At 36.3% G+C, this 18,395-nt stretch overlaps 2 protein-coding genes across 2 annotated transcripts; both read left to right on the top strand.

Annotated features, from left to right (window-relative positions):
- The first annotated feature begins 6,314 nt into the window (after positions 1-6,314).
- LOC146137651 (uncharacterized) lies at positions 6,315-8,471 on the top strand. The gene is made up of 4 exons (XM_083394840.1): positions 6,315-6,440; positions 6,656-6,741; positions 7,669-7,732; positions 8,224-8,471. The coding sequence occupies exons 1-4, from the start codon at positions 6,389-6,391 to the stop codon at positions 8,349-8,351; spliced, it is 330 nt and encodes a 109-aa protein (XP_083250966.1). The 5' UTR covers positions 6,315-6,388; the 3' UTR covers positions 8,352-8,471.
- A 6,662-nt stretch (positions 8,472-15,133) lies between these two features.
- On the top strand, positions 15,134-17,125 carry LOC146137650 (uncharacterized). Its single transcript, XM_083394407.1, has 4 exons — positions 15,134-15,216; positions 15,432-15,517; positions 16,445-16,508; positions 16,998-17,125. Exons 1-4 carry the CDS (start codon positions 15,165-15,167, stop codon positions 17,123-17,125), a joined length of 330 nt encoding a protein of 109 aa, XP_083250533.1. The 5' UTR covers positions 15,134-15,164.
- Positions 17,126-18,395: the final 1,270 nt, after the last annotated feature.

Here is an 18,395-nt window from a genome sequence, read left to right as displayed (position 1 = left end):
AATTAAAACTGACTTGTTTACAGCACTGGCAATTTATTAAATAAAGGTAAGAAAAACTGTCCAAGTGCAGATAATGCCTATCAGGAGATGTTGTTTTAGTTTCAAAATTATAAGCTTTAGTATTTTTACCTAGGCCATGAGCGTACAGGGGAATGGCGTACGATTCGACTTGGCATCCGTGGGCGATAAAGCGCGTCACGTATTTGTGGATGAAAAAGAGGCAGGGAAGGAAGTGGGTCCAGAAGTTCAGCGTCTCGTTGGTCGGGTGAAAAGCGCTAATAATTGTACACCAATGAAAGTTATATAGGGTTGCAAACAGCGTGTATGTGTTGCTGGCAGGGGGTTGTTTTTATTACATTTCCCACCTTTAGAAATCGAAATATTTAAAACCTAAAATAAATCATATGTACACCTTTTTATGTGGATCTAGGATATCTTTTTATGGGGTGGGGATAAAAAACAAAGAGTTGGCGTCACAATGGTTTTGTCAAATCGTGACTTCATGGAACAGTAACCGTAATGAAATTTTCTGGTATAGGTCGAACTTGTACGCCAATGTGCAAATAAACAGAGTTTAAATTAGGGTTTGCTGTTGATCCTTTCAAATTTTTTCACGCTAAACTTGATTGGTTAACGTTAAAATTCCTTGCAAAAGCAAAGTTCAAAGCGGAGATTACGGACGTGTCCGTAAATATCCTGCCGTTATTGGCAAACCTACCGGTTTTAGGAAACATTTTACAAAAGTAGTTTTTCAAAAAATATTTTTTTAAAAGAAAATCTTGTTGAATTTAATAGCTAAATAAAAAAATATATAGTTAGGGGTCCGACCTCGTGACCACTCTGTATTCTCCCCTAGCACTTTTGGAACCGGTTTCATTTTGTACGTTTTTAGTGATTTTAGAGTATCAAAATAACCTTTTACTGTATGTGCACAGCTGATACTTATCGAAATAATCCCAATGCACGCCGCAGACAGTGACAGCCGTTTCCCGGCAATATAGATCTTATAATTTCTGACCATAAATTAGCCCCTTGCTATACCTGTCACAAGTTAAAATCGGCCTACCTTGCTAAGTAGTATTTAAGTGGCTGGTTCGGAGGTCTATATCCAACATTGCAGTAGGGAATCCAATCAACTGACTGTGACCGAGTTACCAAAGTCCTCCGTGAGTACCATCTCAACGGACTACTATAAATAAAACGTTGAAATTCTACGCTTAGCGCCACTTTGTAATAATACAAGCCATGTACATTTTTTTAATGTTTAATTTTACATCAATCTAGCCTAATTTTGATCAGTTGTAATTCAATTTACCACAAGGTACAAAACTAGACGTGTGGCTTATCTTACCCAAATTAATATTTTACTAAGAGCAGGGGTGTCCAACTCAAACATGCCGGCGAGCCAATTTTTATCTTATAACTTCTTCCCATGCCAAAGTTTAGTAATTAATTCTTTCTAATAAAAAAAGCGTTTTTTTTTACAAATAATAAAAACGTGTAGTTAGCAGTTCGCACTACTGCATCTAAATGTCCGTCGTTGAGCTGACTTTTGCTTTTTCTTTCTTCATATCAAACTTTATAGTTATGTGCATACTCGCCTACACTACAATATAATGTTATAGTATTAGAAGTAATTGTTAGTGGTCGTGATTGCCGCGATTGTTTTATATTGTGAATAAACAATGGCAATTTACTGAATAAAAAATAACTACTTTAGACAATTGGCTGAATAACAAATTAAGTATTGGGGTTTGCGTGCCATTTTTTATTTGGTCGCGTGCCACATTTGGCACGCGTGCCGCTTGTTGGACACCCTTGACTTAGAGCATTTTAACGTGTTTATCGTTTTTTAACATTCGAATGTGAACATCCTTTGTATGGCAATGTTGACTTAAGTATTACCGTAAACAACTCTAACACCCAATGCGAAAGTAATAATATACCGGTATAATGAACGCCATACGCAAATAAGATGGCAGACAGTCGCTTTATGGCGTACAACAGTCACAGTTTCGTATAAATCGTGTCTCTCTCAAGCTTTCAGTTGGCAATTTCAATCGAACAAGGGCAGATTGAATTTAGAAAGACTTTGAAATTTTTGTTTTTAAAAATTGAACGTTAATTATCTCTAAACGCTTTGATTGTTAAACAAACAACAACTAATACTTTTCAACTCCACCTCTGTTTCGTTTCAGCTTTGTCTGGCATAGTTGATCTGCCACAGCCTTTGATCAAATAGCAAAACAAAATAATTCTAATTTTCTTAAGGCGAAATTAGTGTATTTCTAATCAACCGGATAATTATTATTTCCTTTATCTCTAGTGCCTCTGTGTATCATATGAACAAAACAGGAAAGTGCAATGTACGTTTAGGCAATGTGTCTCACAATGTAATAACAATTTTTTTAAAGCACAGCGACACAATTTCAGGACATTTACTTCTGACAAATAATATTGTATGATTATTTTCTTTAACTCCCTCCGTGTGAGCAAACAACTTTGCAGGACCGACGCCTTGACGAAGTTTATCATTGGACCTTTCCCTGGACTCCAGTCATAAGATTGAAATAAGAACAACATCAACGTCGGAATAAAACACAATTTGGAATAAGACTCATACTTATACCTTATGGTCGTTATACCCGTCTGAATAAGACCTAAATGAGCTGAATTAGGCCTATACAACATTTTACCTAACCCCAAACCCCACCCCTACGTCCATCACCAAATCCCCTAATAATTTCAACCCTATAACCCATTTTCTAGCCCCACCCACAGCATTAACATCAGATTTAGTTCAGCCTTAAAAGTTTGCCGCTGGTTTGATTACCTGTATATTAAACACATTGTACACAACTTATTTTCCAAATTCACTTTTATGCAGACACGTACAGCAATCAAACTAGATGTAGTCTAAAAGGCTTTTAGCGTAAACCCCTTGAAAAAGATCTGCAAACTTGATTCGAGCATCGTGCCAGTCAAATTAAGTTTCACAAGGGTGGTATCAAGGTACGAAAGTGGGTAAGCATTGTTATTATGTGGAAGTATGGGTCGACCCATTCCACTTCCAGAAACATATAGCAGTGAACTGAGACGAACGCCTTTGCTGTTTTATAATAAAGGCTAAATGTTTTAGCACGGACGGAAAAATAGTTTAATCTTTTGGTCTGGAAATAAACACGATGAACTTTTCAGACAATAAAACCATCTCGCACTATCTTGGTCCATGATATCATCTTAAGTGTCATAATGCGGAATTTTTAGCCATGATTTTCCTTCCAACGCAGTGTCTTTAATTTGTCCAATATTGCAGGTTAACAATTACCATAAGCAACTAAACATATTAAGGCTGAAGTAAATTTGGTCTTTTAAATGTATTCATTTCGCGTGTTTGAGAATATTAATGACGTCATTTGATATCGGATTGAATACTTTTTGCCCAAAATATCGGTTGTCGCATTCGGAAAAAAATACCTTATAGCATATTCCTAACTCCCACTACACCAACCTTATTCTATATAAGATGGTAAATTTTGATATAGTTTGAAGTTTTATTTAATCGCGTAATTTGAGATCACTTGAATTCGACGATTAATTGACGCTTGGAAAATTCTATACGAGCCCCGTGGGGATTTCTAATACATACAAACTATAGCGGCAAGCAGTGTGAATACACAATTTAAGACAGGAAATCCTGTACTGCAACCAACTCTGTTGGGAAGTAAAGAGGTTTGTAGCACATGATTGTGTTACGAGGATGGAATTTCCACAAAGAATTTCGGGTAAATTGTTTCGGACCATGAGGAAATGAACTGTGGAAATTCCTCTGATTGTACGGGTTTGTCGTTTGCGTCGTAATTACCGCACGAGGCAGTATAGTGACTATACAAAGCGCCGTTTTCTATGGATTGGAAGATGATTCGATTGTTGAACGCGAATTTCGACGTCGCTCATAGTTTAAGCCCATTGTATTCTCTTGCAAAACGGGCCAATTGTTAAACCCTTAGCCTACACTGAAACCATGATTTATTAGTTCGGACATGTGGCTATATTTCTAGAATCTAGGTTCTAAACCAGGGTTCGATCGTACCCTTGGGGTTCGACGCAGCTCTTTTAAGGATTCGGCGAGAACGTCCACTGAGACATAAATGCTGTTATTTCAAGCTAAATTCGAATCTCTTTTATGTGCCAAGGTGTGAAGTAACGTTATAAATTAAAAGTTTGGCCAATTTAACCTATACAAATGCAAGTTTATAATGTAAATATACCCAGTTTCAGCTTCTAGGAGGAAGAAACGAATACCGAGAGAAAATTTGGGGTCGACGAACGCTTGCAGAATAACATAAGGGTTCGACGGGTTACCAATGAATAAGAACCACACTGCTCTAGAGGAAGGGTAATGCTGTCAAGTCAAAAAAAAAACTTTATAAATTCAAACTCTAACATATTTCTCCAGCAAATTTCACCGTAAAGCGCCAATTTCGCTAGCGTTTAGGAGATCTGGAGCGATATTGGCGCAACAATTTTTGGGCATTTTAAATGGCCCTTCTCCATGTTATAATATCACCGTTGCGGTCTGCCAGTTAGAAAAGTACCGTTTGGTTGTAAGTAAACTCACCCAGGATAACATGTCCTTTTTTGGTGTTGTTTACACCAAATATACACAAAAAAACAGTGATTCTTATCCTGCGGGCAAACATATCTACAACAGTATAAGCACATGGGAAATTAGCAGTGTTGTAATGACTTAAGTCAATGACCTGACCTTAGTGTACTTAAATCATTGTTTTACCAATACTTGACTTGGACTTAAGTCATATTGTTAAAATGAAAAATTTGCTTTACTTACTTCGACATAAGTCATAGAGTCAAATGATTGGTGTTAAAATTTAAAAAAATGTTTTAATGGTAAAATTAACCTATTTATCTAAGTTTGGTACCGGAAACAATTTGCTTGCACCATGTTTTTGTTTTGTTAATTGGTTAAATAATTGCTTATAACCGGACGAATTTGACAATTTTAATAGTTTAAAAGTTTAATATCGTATCGGTGATTTGACTTGGAGATGATTGCTCTAACAATGACTTGACTGGCCCTTGACTTGGGTAACTGATGACTTGGAGATGATTGCTCTATAATAATGACTTGACTGGCACTTGACTTGGGCAACTAAGGACTTGGATTAGGACTTAACATGTTATTTTTTTGCTTGACGAATTTAAGTTAATTCACAAATGACTTGACTGGGACTTTTAATTTAACAGTTTTAGAGGTGATTTTAAAACTATGACAATATGAGATGCTTGCCTTGACCGCTATAGAAACAGTACTACCCAGCTTATAATCAGGTCACGCACAATTCTATAAAAGTTAGGGACCACTGTGTTAAACAACCTAACGTTCGATTGTTCCCCACACTTCTTTGAAACCTAATGACGCCCCAGAGGATGTTATTCGCTATAAATGGGCCTGCGTCGAATTTAAACCAGTTATTTTAAAGAAACTCTGACGTGAGTTAGTTCGAAAAAAACCTCGCGAAACGTTTGGAAACTTGTTATTGTCGTTTGGTGAACTGGATTTTAAAAGCGGTTTACTTGAAAAGCTAACCAAGTTTATGATTACTAGTTCAGCATAATAAACTATCTTTATCAGTTTCCATTATAAATACGCACGCTCACCAACTGGAGGATTGGTTATCAACGTTGGAAAACATAAGATTACTTTTTTGTGTTGCTATAAATAGGCGTCGTTTCAAAATGTTCTCGGGCAGCTTTGTAGAATAGTTTTATATTTCTAAGTAATGCAGTACAGAAAATCGTTTGGCATTCTAGCTTCTATATTATAATCCAAGGGTCGGCAACCTATACCCGCCGATGTAATTCATACGGCCCGCCTCTTTGACAAATTAGACACGAGGCTATTTTACATACTTTTTGACTATTTTAACCATGTAAGTGCGAAAATTTTGCGCGAATCATCGTTCTGCGTCCGGTTTGTTTACGTTTTGATGGTGTTTTTTCACCTAGATTAGCGCTTCTTTAGGTTGCGCCGTGGAAAGCTGCTTCTTTACGCCGTGGAAAAGCGGTCGAATGGCAAGTCCTTCACGGAAAACGTATTCACAATTCTTAGTTAACATTTTGTGCGGCCCGCAGAGATCTTTCTGAGTTTGGTTGTGGCCCGCGACTTGAAAAAGGTTGCCGACCCCTGTTATAAACAATCGGGACCGACAAAAAGGCAACAGGTCACACTCTTGCGAGCCGAAATATCAATGGTGTCACTGATAATAAACTAGGTCTTCTGTTGTAGACTAACTTTGAACAAACATTTTTGTTTGAAGTGTCAAGTATCCTGTATAGTTTTGTGTTTAAAAAGGAAACAACTAAAATGGCTGCAAGGGCATTGATCCTGTTAATGATGATAGTTGTTATTGTGCTTGGTAAGTCTCAAAAATTCCTGTCGGGTAACCAACATTTTGCAGAGACAAGTTAAAACTAGTACAATTTTATCGTGTTGGAAATGCTATACTTTTTATGTAAAACATAAAGACGCATACTTTTTTGCAAACATAAAATAACACGTTGTCCTCTATCACCATAAAAAATCATGTCTCATTTGAATTGGTTGAATTAAAGTTTACCTTTTTGTTAATAGGAACAAGCGCTGTTGGTTCACGAAGAAGAAGAAGGCGTTACACCGTACAATGTCACCGATATTTTTGCCAGAGCCTCTTTAATCAAGTATGACAGAACTATATATAAAATACTTGGTGTGATAAGGACAAAACATATACGTATTCTACCGTGAAAAAAGGGGTGAAATTCTCAAAATATGTTTTTGGTAACTTTTACACTTGTTTGGGACTTATAGTGTACCGTACTGCTACACGTTCCGATAAATGGCAATGAAATCTCATATAGGTTTTACCTAAGCACATTTAATGACAGTCCATTTTGTCCTGTTTAAAAAACTAATAGCGAAAGCCAAATTAGGACAATATACTTTAACGGTTAAGCTCATTAGCTTGCCAGGGAAAATGTCAACACTGCAATTTCTGTTGTTTTAATAAAATCCGGATGAGTTAAAACAATTCGAGTTCTACATTTTCAAATTGTTACCAAACGGCGCAATTCAATCCATTAAAGCTTTAAATTTTAAATATCGAGTGGCTTACTTTCCAAGCGCACTCAGTCACTTGGGTCTTTTGGACAACAGGTTAAAATCTCAGCCCTCAGCGAAACACCACTGCTTAGTGTTTGGTGAAGGTAAAGCGCTGGAAGCTTTATTCATTGGTTGTTTTTTACCACGTAGGCCACATCACTAATAGTCCCAAACCGATTACATTAAACGTTTGTCGATCGAAAATGTACCATTTGCTCGATGTTAGCTGTCGGCTGTTTGTGCATCACGGAACGCCCTTTAAAACAAAACAAACGTAAAAAGTTTTCTAAAGTATTCTTCAAACATTATAGACCTTTCATTAGCTGCACTCCAGTTGTAAAGAATATTATATTTTCAGTTTATTGTAATGTAGTTTAGGGATCGTATGTTTGGCAATAAAAGGTGCTGGCCCGCTTAATTAAGGGAGGGATGGAGAGAGAGGGGACCATGAAACACTTGTTTTTATTTTCCTACAGTGTTTTTTTAACCGTTATTTAATTTTCTAGCTTGTGCATAATTGCAAGTCGATGAATGGAGAAATATGCTCTGTATACCGGCGCCAATTCTACCGTAAGTCGTAGAAAGGGTCACAAAACCTTAGAACCACACAATACCGCTTTCATGAGAGAAATCCTTGTTTGGTTTTTATTTTAAAAAGCCTGATATCAGTTAATTGTCCGATGCGCAGTCCGATTGGGGGATTCACCTTTTTGTTTGTCCAAATAGCGTAAGAGAATTTAATTTATATTAACGCACTATATGCTCATAATAAATATTCAGCATCGTAATTCGCAATCAAACGATAGTTTCTTGAAGATATTTGTTATTCAACAAATCGGACATTTAATTATTAAGGTTATAAACCTTACTCATTTCTTCAAAGGCAACAAATAAAATTGCTGTAAATAAAAACTGCTCAAAGAATGTATTTAATACAAGTGATAATGCGTTTGCTGTTTTTTTGCCTGTTAAATTTCTTGTGACCGGACACAATAATTTTTTTGACCTTAGCTTAGCCTTAGTATAGGTTACCAATCTAAATATGTTTCTCTGAACATCAGGTGTCTGTCGTCGCTGTCAGTATACACGTTTGACAGTGAGGTATCTGTCGGGAGATTCAGATGATGGCGACCAGGCTTTCTTCGGAGAAGAGAAGGATGTGAACACCGACCAAGCGAATTCCGTCTAGCTGTAATCGCACATTTGGCGGACAAAATACTTTTAAACATGAACAAAATGTGTATATTTGTCGTTAACTTGTTGGCTTTGCATCAAGATTACGTTGTGAAAAAAGAACCCTTGTTTTGTGACTTATGCGTAATTCGTAACGATGTGCTTTGAACTAGTTTTCCGAACACATGTTTTTGAGCAGAATATCTTTTCCCCTTGTTCCGTTTGTAAAGTCAGACTAGGGCTTTTTGGCAAAAGAACTTGAACTTTTAGCACTGCTCAGCAACGAAAGTAATGATTATAGTAAGAATATATCCTACGCGTTAGAAACATACTTACCTTCAACTGTTAATTTAATATCAACTGAGAAATATATAAGGACTTTTGAGGTAACACATCCTGTACTTGGGCACAAATATTGGCTAAAATGCTTATACTTTAGTTTGGAATCGCATGATGGCCACTGATATCAACCCATTTTGTGGGACGAATACCGGTATTACCACATGGCATCGGGGATGGCTCTGATCCGATAATATAGGAATTTTGTAGATACGGTACAATCATTATTGTAAAAACATGCGCACCCCGTAAGCGTATACAAAAAAATACGTTTTTAAGTTTTGAAATCCGTTTTTAAACTTAAGTTATATTGTGAAAAATAAACAATATGGTAGAATTAATTTTACTATAGTGTTCTAAGTTCGGCGGATTTGAAAGACACTGGATATCTGGAATGCTTGCTTCATTTATATACAAAGAAATCTCACATCTTATTAAAATTTCGTGAGAGGGTTTAAGCTCCTGCTATTATGACGTCGGAGTGACAATGGAGTCTAACTATTGCAACACTATAATCGTTTGTATGGTTGCTATATTCACTTCAGGTAAACGGGAATGCCTATCCCTATAATTTCTATAGCAATTAAACGTTAGGAGAAAGTTATTTGAAGAGTGGGCAATTCCCCTAATAGCAACTGTTTTATTGAGTTTACATAAAAGAATCACTTTCAGGGTTTTGTCAAGTAAACAGGTGTGTTCCCATACAGCTTTATTTTTACAAAATTGTTTCTAAATTTGTGAAATCGTTTCTAATATTTATATCCTGCTTCACAATTCTAACATATTTCTCTCTGTATCTGAGATCATAAGGAAACGTGAAAACTAAAAAGAGGAACTAAATTCACTTCCCCATAGAAACCATTGATTTGTTAGCTTTTTGTTAGGTTTCTGAAATTCAATTATTAACTATGCATCACATTTTACAGACTTCGAATTTCGTAACAGACAGACGCATCTAGTATAATAAGGAACAGTGCAATATAGCAAAAAATACGGTCAAGTTTATGTTAAACAAGTTAAGTCCAAGTGATACTTCAGTCCAAGTCTTTTTGAATTAACAGCAAGCCAAGTCCCAGTAAAGTCATAATTAGAGCAAGTCAATTCTTGACATAAAGATGAATATTGAAGTATTACAATTGGTAAACTCGTCCAATTATGAACAATAACTCAACCAAAAAATAACAAAACCGCGAAATATTTCAATCTAATAGTTTTAAGTGCACAAATTAAGATAAATAACCCAATTTTATAATAAAATTGCTTAATGACAACCCTTTAGTTTAACCCAAATAGCTAAATAAAAAAATATATAGTTGGGGGTCCGACCTCGTGACCACTCTGTATTCTCCCCTAGCACTTTTGGAACCGGTTTCATTTTGTACGTTTTTAGTGATTTTAGAGTATCAAAATAACCTTATACTGTATGTACACAGCTGATACTTTTCGAAATAATCCCATTGCACGCCGCAGACAGTGACAGCCGTTTCCCGGTAATATAGATCTTAAAATTTCTGACCATAAATTAGCCCGTTGCTATACCTGTCGCAAGTTAAAATCGGCCTACCTTGCTACGTAGTATTTAAGTGGCTGGTTCGGAGGCCCATATCCAGCATTGCAGTAGGGAATCCAATCAACTGACTGCGACCGAGATACCAGAGTCCTCCGTGAGTACCATCTCAACGGACTACTATAAATAAAACGTTGAAATTCTATACGCTTAGCGCCACTTTGTAGTAATACAAGCCATGTACATTTTTTTAAATCTTTTTTACACCAATCTAGCCTATTTTTGATCAGTTGTTATTCAACAAAGGTGCAAAACTAGACGTACAGCTTATCTTACCCAAATGAATATTTTACTTAGAGCATTTTAACGTGTTTATCGTTTTTTGACATTCGAATGTGAACATCCTTTGTATGGCAATGTTGACTTAAGTAGTACCGTAAACAACTCTAACACCCAATGCGAAAGTAACAATATACCGGTATGATGACCGCCATACACAAATAAGATGTCAGACAGACGCTTTATGGCGTGTAACAGTCACAGTTTCGTATAAATCGTGTCTCTCTAGCTTTCAGTTGGCAATTTCAATCAAACAAGGGCAAATTGAATTTAGAAAGACTTTGAGTTTTTGTTTTTAAAAATTGAACGTTAATTATCTCTAAACGCATTGATTGTTAAACAAACAACAGCTAATACTTTTCAACTCCACCTCTGTTTCCTTTCAGCTTTGTCTTGCATAGTTTATCTGCCACAGCCTTGGATCAAATAGAAAAACAAAATAATACTAATTTTCTTAAAACCAAATTATTGTATTTCTAATCAACCGGATAATTATTATTTCCTTTATCGCTAGTGCCTCTTTGTATCGTATGAACGAAACAGGAAAGTGCAATGTACGTTTAGGCAATGTATCTCACAATGTAATAACATTTTTTTTTGACAAAACAACGGCACAATTTCAGGACATTTACTTTTGACAAATAATATTGTACGATTATTTTGTTTAACTCCCTCCGTGTAGCAAACAACTTTTCAGGACCGACGCTTTGACGAAGCTTATCATTGGGCCTTCCCCTGGACTCCAGTCATAAGATTGAAATAAGAAGAACATCAACGTCGGAATAAAACACAATTTGGAATAAGACTCAGAATTATACCTTATGGTCGTTATACCCGTCTGAATAAGACCTAAATGAGCTGAATCAGGCCTATACAACATTTTACCTAAGCCCAAACCCCACCCCTACGTCCATCACCAAATCCCCCTAAAAAGATCTGCAAACTTGATTCGAGCATCGTGCCAGTCGAATTAAGTTTCACAAGGGTGGTATCAAGGTACGAAAGTGGGTAAGCATTGTTATTATGTGGAAGTATGGGTCCACCCATTCCACTTCCAGAAACATATAGCAGTGAACTGAGACGAACGCCTTTGCTGTTTTATAATAAAGGCTCAATGTTTTCCAATCACCAAGAAATAGAAATTTGACGTCATATGATATGAATTTATTATTTTCGTGACGTCCAGAACAGAGGGATCGCGAAACTTTAAAAAAAGGCCGGATCAAGACCGGATGAAACCCTGAACGATTGGGTACACATATGATTTGGAATATTGGTTTTCCCAGCTAAACGACCGAATCAACAAAAAATGCACGAAGCACAAATCATTATCTTTTGCGGGCTGACAGTTGAACTGTATGTAAAGTAGTTTAAGTTGGTACATTGGAATGTGTTTGAACGTCGTCTATACGCGTTGTAGGCCTACCTTCAAGCTGAAGTGACGAACATGAGCACGGACGGAAAAATAGTTTAATCTTTTGGTCTGGAAATAAACACGATGAACTTTTCAGACAATAAAACCATCTCGCACTATCTTGGTCCATAATATCATCTTAAGTGTCATAATGCGGAATTTTTAGCCATGATTTTCCTTCCAACGCAGTGTCTTTAATTTGTCCAATATTGCAGGTTAACAATTACCATAAGCAACTAAACATATTAAGGCTGAAGTAAATTTGGTCTTTTAAATGTATTCATTTCGCGTGTTTGAGAATATTAATGACGTCATTTGATATCGGATTGAATACTTTTTGCCCAAAATATCGGTTGTCGCATTCGGAAAAAATACCTTATAGCATATTCCTAACTCCCACTACACCAACCTTATTCTATATAAGATGGTAAATTTTGATATAGTTTGAAGTTTTATTTAATCGCGTAATTTGAGATCACTTGAATTCGACGATTAATTGACGCTTGGAAAATTCTATACGAGCCCCGTGATGGGGATTTCTAATACATACAAACTATAGCGGCAAGCAGTGTGAATACACAATTTAAGACAGGAAATCCTGTACTGCAACCAACTCTGTTGGGAAGTAAAGAGGTTTGTAGCACATGATTGTGTTACGAGGATGGAATTTCCACAAAGAATTTCGGGTAAGTTGTTTCGGACCATGAGGAAATGAACTGTGGAAATTCCTCTGATTGTACGGGTTTGTCGTTTGCGTCGTAATTACCGCACGAGGCAGTATAGTGACTATACAAAGCGCCGTTTTCTATGGATTGGAAGATGATTCGATTGTTGAACGCGAATTTCGACGTCGCTCATAGTTTAAGCCCATTGTATTCTCTTGCAAAACGGGCCAATTGTTAAACCCTTAGCCTACACTGAAACCATGATTTATTAGTTCGGACATGTGGCTATATTTCTAGACTCTAGGTTCTAAACCAGGGTTCGATCGAACCCTTGGGGTTCGACGCAGTTGTTTTAAGGATTCGGTGAGAACGTCCACTGAGACATAAATGCTGTTATTTCAAGCTAAATTCGAATCTCTTTTATGTGCCAAGGTGTGAAGTAACGTTATAAATTAAAAGTTTGGCCAATTTAACCTATACAAATGCAAGTTGATAATGTAAATATGCCCAGTTTCAGCTTCTATGAGGAAGAAACGAATAGCGAGAGAAAATTTGGGGTCGACGAACGCTTGCAGAATAACATAAGGGTTCGACGGGTTACCAATGAATAAGAACCACACTGCTCTAGAGGAAGGGTAATGCTGTCAAGGAAAAAAAAAAACTTTATAAATTCAAAACTCTAACATATTGCTCCAGCAAATTTCACCGTAAAGCGCCAATTTCGCTTGCGTTTAGGAGATCTGGAGCGATATTGGCGCAACAATTTTTGGGCATTTTAAATGACCCTTCCCATGTTATAATATCACCGTTGCGGTCTGCCAGTTAGAAAAGTACCGTTTGGTTGTAAGTAAACTCACCCAGGATAACATGTCCTTTTTTGGTGTTGTTTACACCAAATATACACACAAAAAACAGTGATTCTTAACCTGCGGGCAAACATATCTACAACAGTATAAGCACATGGGAAATTAGCAGTGTTGTAATGATTTAAGTCAATGACTTGACCTTAGTGTACTTAAATCATTATTTTACAAATACTTGACTTGGACTTAAGTCATATTGTTAAAATGAAAAGTTTGCTTTACTTTACTTCGACATAAGTCATAGAGTCAAACGTTTTTTGTTAAAATCAAAAAAATCTTTTAATGGTAAAAGTGACATATTTATCTAAGTTTGGTACCGCAAACAATTTGCTTGCACCATGTTTTTGTTTTGTTAATTGGTTAAACAATTGCTTATAATCGGACGAATTTGCCAATTTTATTAGTTTAAAAGTTTAATATCGTATCGGTGATTTGACTTGGAGATGATTGCTCTAATAATGACTTGACTGGCACTTGACTTGGGCAACTAAGGACTTGGATTAGGACTTAACTTGTTATTTTTTTACTTGACGAATTTAAGTTAATTCACAAATGACTTGACTGGGACTTTTAATTTAACAGTTTTAGAGGTGATTTTAAAACTATGACAATATGAGATGCTTTCCTTGACCGCTATAGAAACAGTACTACCCAGCTTATAATCAGGTCACGCACAATTCTATAAAAGTTAGGGACCACTGTGTTAAACAACCTGACGTTTGATTGTTCCCCACACTTCTTTGAAGCCTAATGACGCCCCAGAGGATGTTATTCGCTATAAATGGGCCTGCGTCGAATTTAAACCAGTTATTTTAAAGAAACTCCGACGTGAGTTAGTTCGAAATAAACCTCGCGAAACGTTTGGAAACTTGTTATTGTCGTTTGGTGAACGGGATTTTAAAAGCGGTTTACTTGAAAAGCTAACCAAGTTTATGATTACTAGTTCAGCATAATAAACTATCTTTATCAGTTTCCATTATAAATACGCACGCTCACCAACTGGAGGATTGGTTATCAACGTTGGAAAACATAAGATTACTTTTTTGTTTTGCTATAAATAAGCGTCGTTTCAAAATGTTTCGGGCAGCTTTGTAGAATAGTTTTATATTTCTAAGTAATGCAGTACAGAAAATCGTTTGGCATTCTAGCTTCTATATTATAAACCAAGGGTCGGCAATCTATACCCGCCGATGTAATTCATACGGCCCGCCTCTTTGACAAATTAGACACGAGGCTATTTTACATACTTTTTGACTATTTTAACCATGTAAGTGCGAAAATTTTGCGCGAATCATCGTTCTGCGTCCGGTTTGTTTACGTTTTGATGGTGTTTTTTCACCTAGATTAGCGCTTCTTTACGTTGCGCCGTGGAAAGCTGCTTCTTTACGCCGTCTTTAAAGCGGTGGAATGGCAAGTCCATCACGGAAAACGTATTCACAATTCTTAGTTAACATTTTGTGCGGCCCGCAGAGATCTTTCTGAATTTGGTTGTGGCCCGCGACTTGAAAAAGGTTGCCGACCCCTGTTATAAACAATCGGGACCGACAAAAAGGCAACAGGTCACACTCTTGCGAGCCGAAATATCAATGGTGTCACTGATAATAAACTAGGTCTTCTGTTGTAGACTAACTTTGAACAAACATTTTTGTTTGAAGTGTCAAGTATCCTGTATAGTTTTGTGTTTAAAAAGGAAACAACTAAAATGGCTGCAAGGGCATTGATCCTGTTAATGATGATAGTTGTTATTGTGCTTGGTAAGTCTCAAAAATTCCTGTCGGGTAACCAACATCTTGCAGAGACAAGTTAAAACTAGTACAATTTTATCGTGTTCGAAATGTTATACTTTTTATGTAAAACATAAAGACGCATACTTTTTTGCAAACATAAAATAACACGTTGTCCTCTATCACCATAAAAAATCATGTCTCATTTGAATTGGTTGAATTAAAGTTTACCTTTTTGTTAATAGGAACAAGCGCTGTTGGTTTTCGAAGAAGAAGAAGGCGTTACACCGTACAATGTCACCGAACTTTTTGCCAGAGCCTCTTTAATCAAGTATGACAGAACTATATATAAAATACTTGGTGTGATAAGGACAAAACATATACGTATTCTACCGTGAAAAAAGGGGTGAAATTCTCAAAATATGTTTTTGGTAACTTTTACACTTGTTTGGGACTTATAGTGTACCGTACTGCTACACGTTCCGATAAATGGCAATGAAATCTCATATAGGTTTTACCTAAGCACATTTAATGACAGTCCATTTTGTCCTGTTTAAAAAACTAATAGCTAAAGCCAAATTAGGACAATATACTTTAACGGTTAAGCTCATTAGCTTGCCAGGGAAAATGTCAACACTGCAATTTCTGTTGTTTTAATAAAATCCGGATGAGTTAAAACAATTCGAGTTCTACATTTTCAAATTGTTACCAAACGGCGCAATTCAATCCATTAAAGCTTTAAATTTTAAATATCGAGTGGCTTACTTTCCAAGCGCACTCAGTCACTTGGGTCTTTTGGACAACAGGTTAAAATCTCAGCCCTCAGCGAAACACCACTGCTTAGTATTTGGTGAAGGTAAAGCGCTGGAAGCTTTATTCATTGGCTGTTTTTTACCACGTAGGCCACATCACTAATAGTCCCAAACCGATTACATTAAACGTTTGTCGATCGAAAATGTACCATTTGCTCGATGTTAGCTGTCGGCTGTTTGTGCATCACGGAACGCCCTTTAAAACAAAACAAACGTAAAAAGTTTTCTAAAGTATTCTTCAAACATTATAGACCTTTCATTAGCTGCACTCCAGTTGTAAAGAATATTATATTTTCAGTTTATTGTAATGTAGTTTAGGGATCGTATGTTTGGCAATAAAAGGTGCTGGCCCGCTTAATTAAGGGAGGGATGGAGAGAGAGGGGACCATGAAACACTTGTTTTTATTTTCCTACAGTGTTTTTTTAACCGTTATTTAATTTTCTAGCTTGTGCATAATTGCAAGTCGATGAATGGAGAGATATGCTCTGTATACCGGCGCCAATTCTACCGTAAGTCGTAGAAAGGGTCACAAAACCTTAGATCCACACAATACCGCTTTCATGAGAGAAATCCTTGTTTGGTTTATATTTTAAAAAGCCTGATAGCAGTTAATTGTCCGATGCGCAGTCCGATTGGGTGATTCACCTTTTTGTTTGTCCAAATAGCGTAAGAGAATTTAATTTATATTAACGCACTATATGCTCATAATAAATATTCAGCATCGTAATTCGCAATCAAACGATAGTTTCTTGAAGATATTTGTTATTCAACAAATCGGACATTCAATTATTAAGGTTATAAACCTTACTCAGTTCTTCAAAGGCAACAAATAAAATTGCTGTAAATAAAAACTGCTTAAAGAATGTATTTAATACAAGTGATGCGTTTGCTGATTTTTTGCCTGTTAAATTCCTTGTGACCGGACACAATAATTTTTTTTGACCTTAGCTTAGCCTTAGTATAGGTTACCAATCTAAATATGTTTCTCTGAACATCAGGTGTCTGTCGTCCCTGTCTGTATAGACGTTTGACAGTGATGAATCTGTCGGGAGATTCAGATGATGGCGACCAGGCTTTCCTCGGAGAAGAGAAGGATGTGAACACCGACCAAGCGAATTCCGTCTAGCTGTAATCGCACATTTGGCGGACAAAATACTTTTAAACGTGAACAAAATATGTATATTTGTCGTTAACTTGTTGGCTTTACATCAAGATTACGTTGTGAAAAAAGAACCCCTGTTTTGTGACTTATACGTAATTCGTAACGATGTGCTTTGAACTAGTTTTCCGAACACATGTTTTTGAGCAGAATATCTTTTCCCCTTGTTCCGTTTGTAAAGTCAGACTAGGGCTTTTTGGCAAAAGAACTTGAACTTTTAGCACTGCTCAGCAACGAAAGTAATGATTATAGTAAGAATATATCCTACGCGTTAGAAACATACTTACCTTCAGCTGTTAATTTAATATCAACTGAGAAATATATAAGGACTTTTGAGGTAACACATCCTGTACTTGGGCACAAATATTGGCTAAAATGCTTATACTTTAGTTTGGAATCGCATGATGGCCACTGATATCAACCCATTTTGTGGGACGAATACCGGTATTACCACACGGCATCGGGGATGGCTCTGATCCGATAATATAGGAATTTTGTAGATACGGTACAATCATTATTGTAAAAACACGCGAACCCCGTAAGCGTATACAAAAAAATACGTTTTAAGTTTTGAAATCCGTTTTTAAACTTAAGTTATATTGTGAAAAATAAACAATATGGTAGAATTAATTTTACTATAGTGTTCTAAGTTCGGCGGATTTGAAAGACACGGGATATCTGGAATGCTTGCTTCATTTATATACAAAGAAATCTCACATCTTATTAAAATTTCGTAAGAGGGTTTACGCTCCTGCTATTATGACGTCGGAGTGACAATGAAGTCTAACTATTGCAACACTATAATCGTTTGTATGGTTGCTATATTCACTTCAGGTAAGCGGGAATGCCTATCCCTATAATTTCTATAGCAATTAAACGTGAGGAGAAAGTTATTTGAAGAGTGGGCAATTCCCCTAATAGGAACTGTTTTATTGAGTTTACATAAAAGAATCACTTTCAGGGTTTTGTCAAGTAAACAGGTGTGTTCCCATACAGCTTTATTTTTACAAAATTGTTTCTAAATTTGTGAAATCGTTTCTAATATTTATATCCTGCTTCACAATTCTAACATATTTCTCTCTGTATCTGAGATGATAAGGAAACGTGAAAACTAAAAAGAGGAACTGAATTCACTTCCCCATAGAAACCATTGATTTGTTAGCTTTTTGTTAGGTTTCTGAAATTCAATTATTAACTATGCATCACATTTTACAGACTTCGAATTTCGTAACAGACA

Source organism: Ascidiella aspersa, chromosome 7 (genome assembly GCF_963924565.1).
Source record: "Ascidiella aspersa chromosome 7, kaAscAspe10.2, whole genome shotgun sequence".
In the NCBI taxonomy this organism is placed as follows: Eukaryota; Metazoa; Chordata; class Ascidiacea; order Phlebobranchia; family Ascidiidae; genus Ascidiella; species Ascidiella aspersa.
This window is presented reverse-complemented; position numbering and strand designations above follow the sequence as displayed.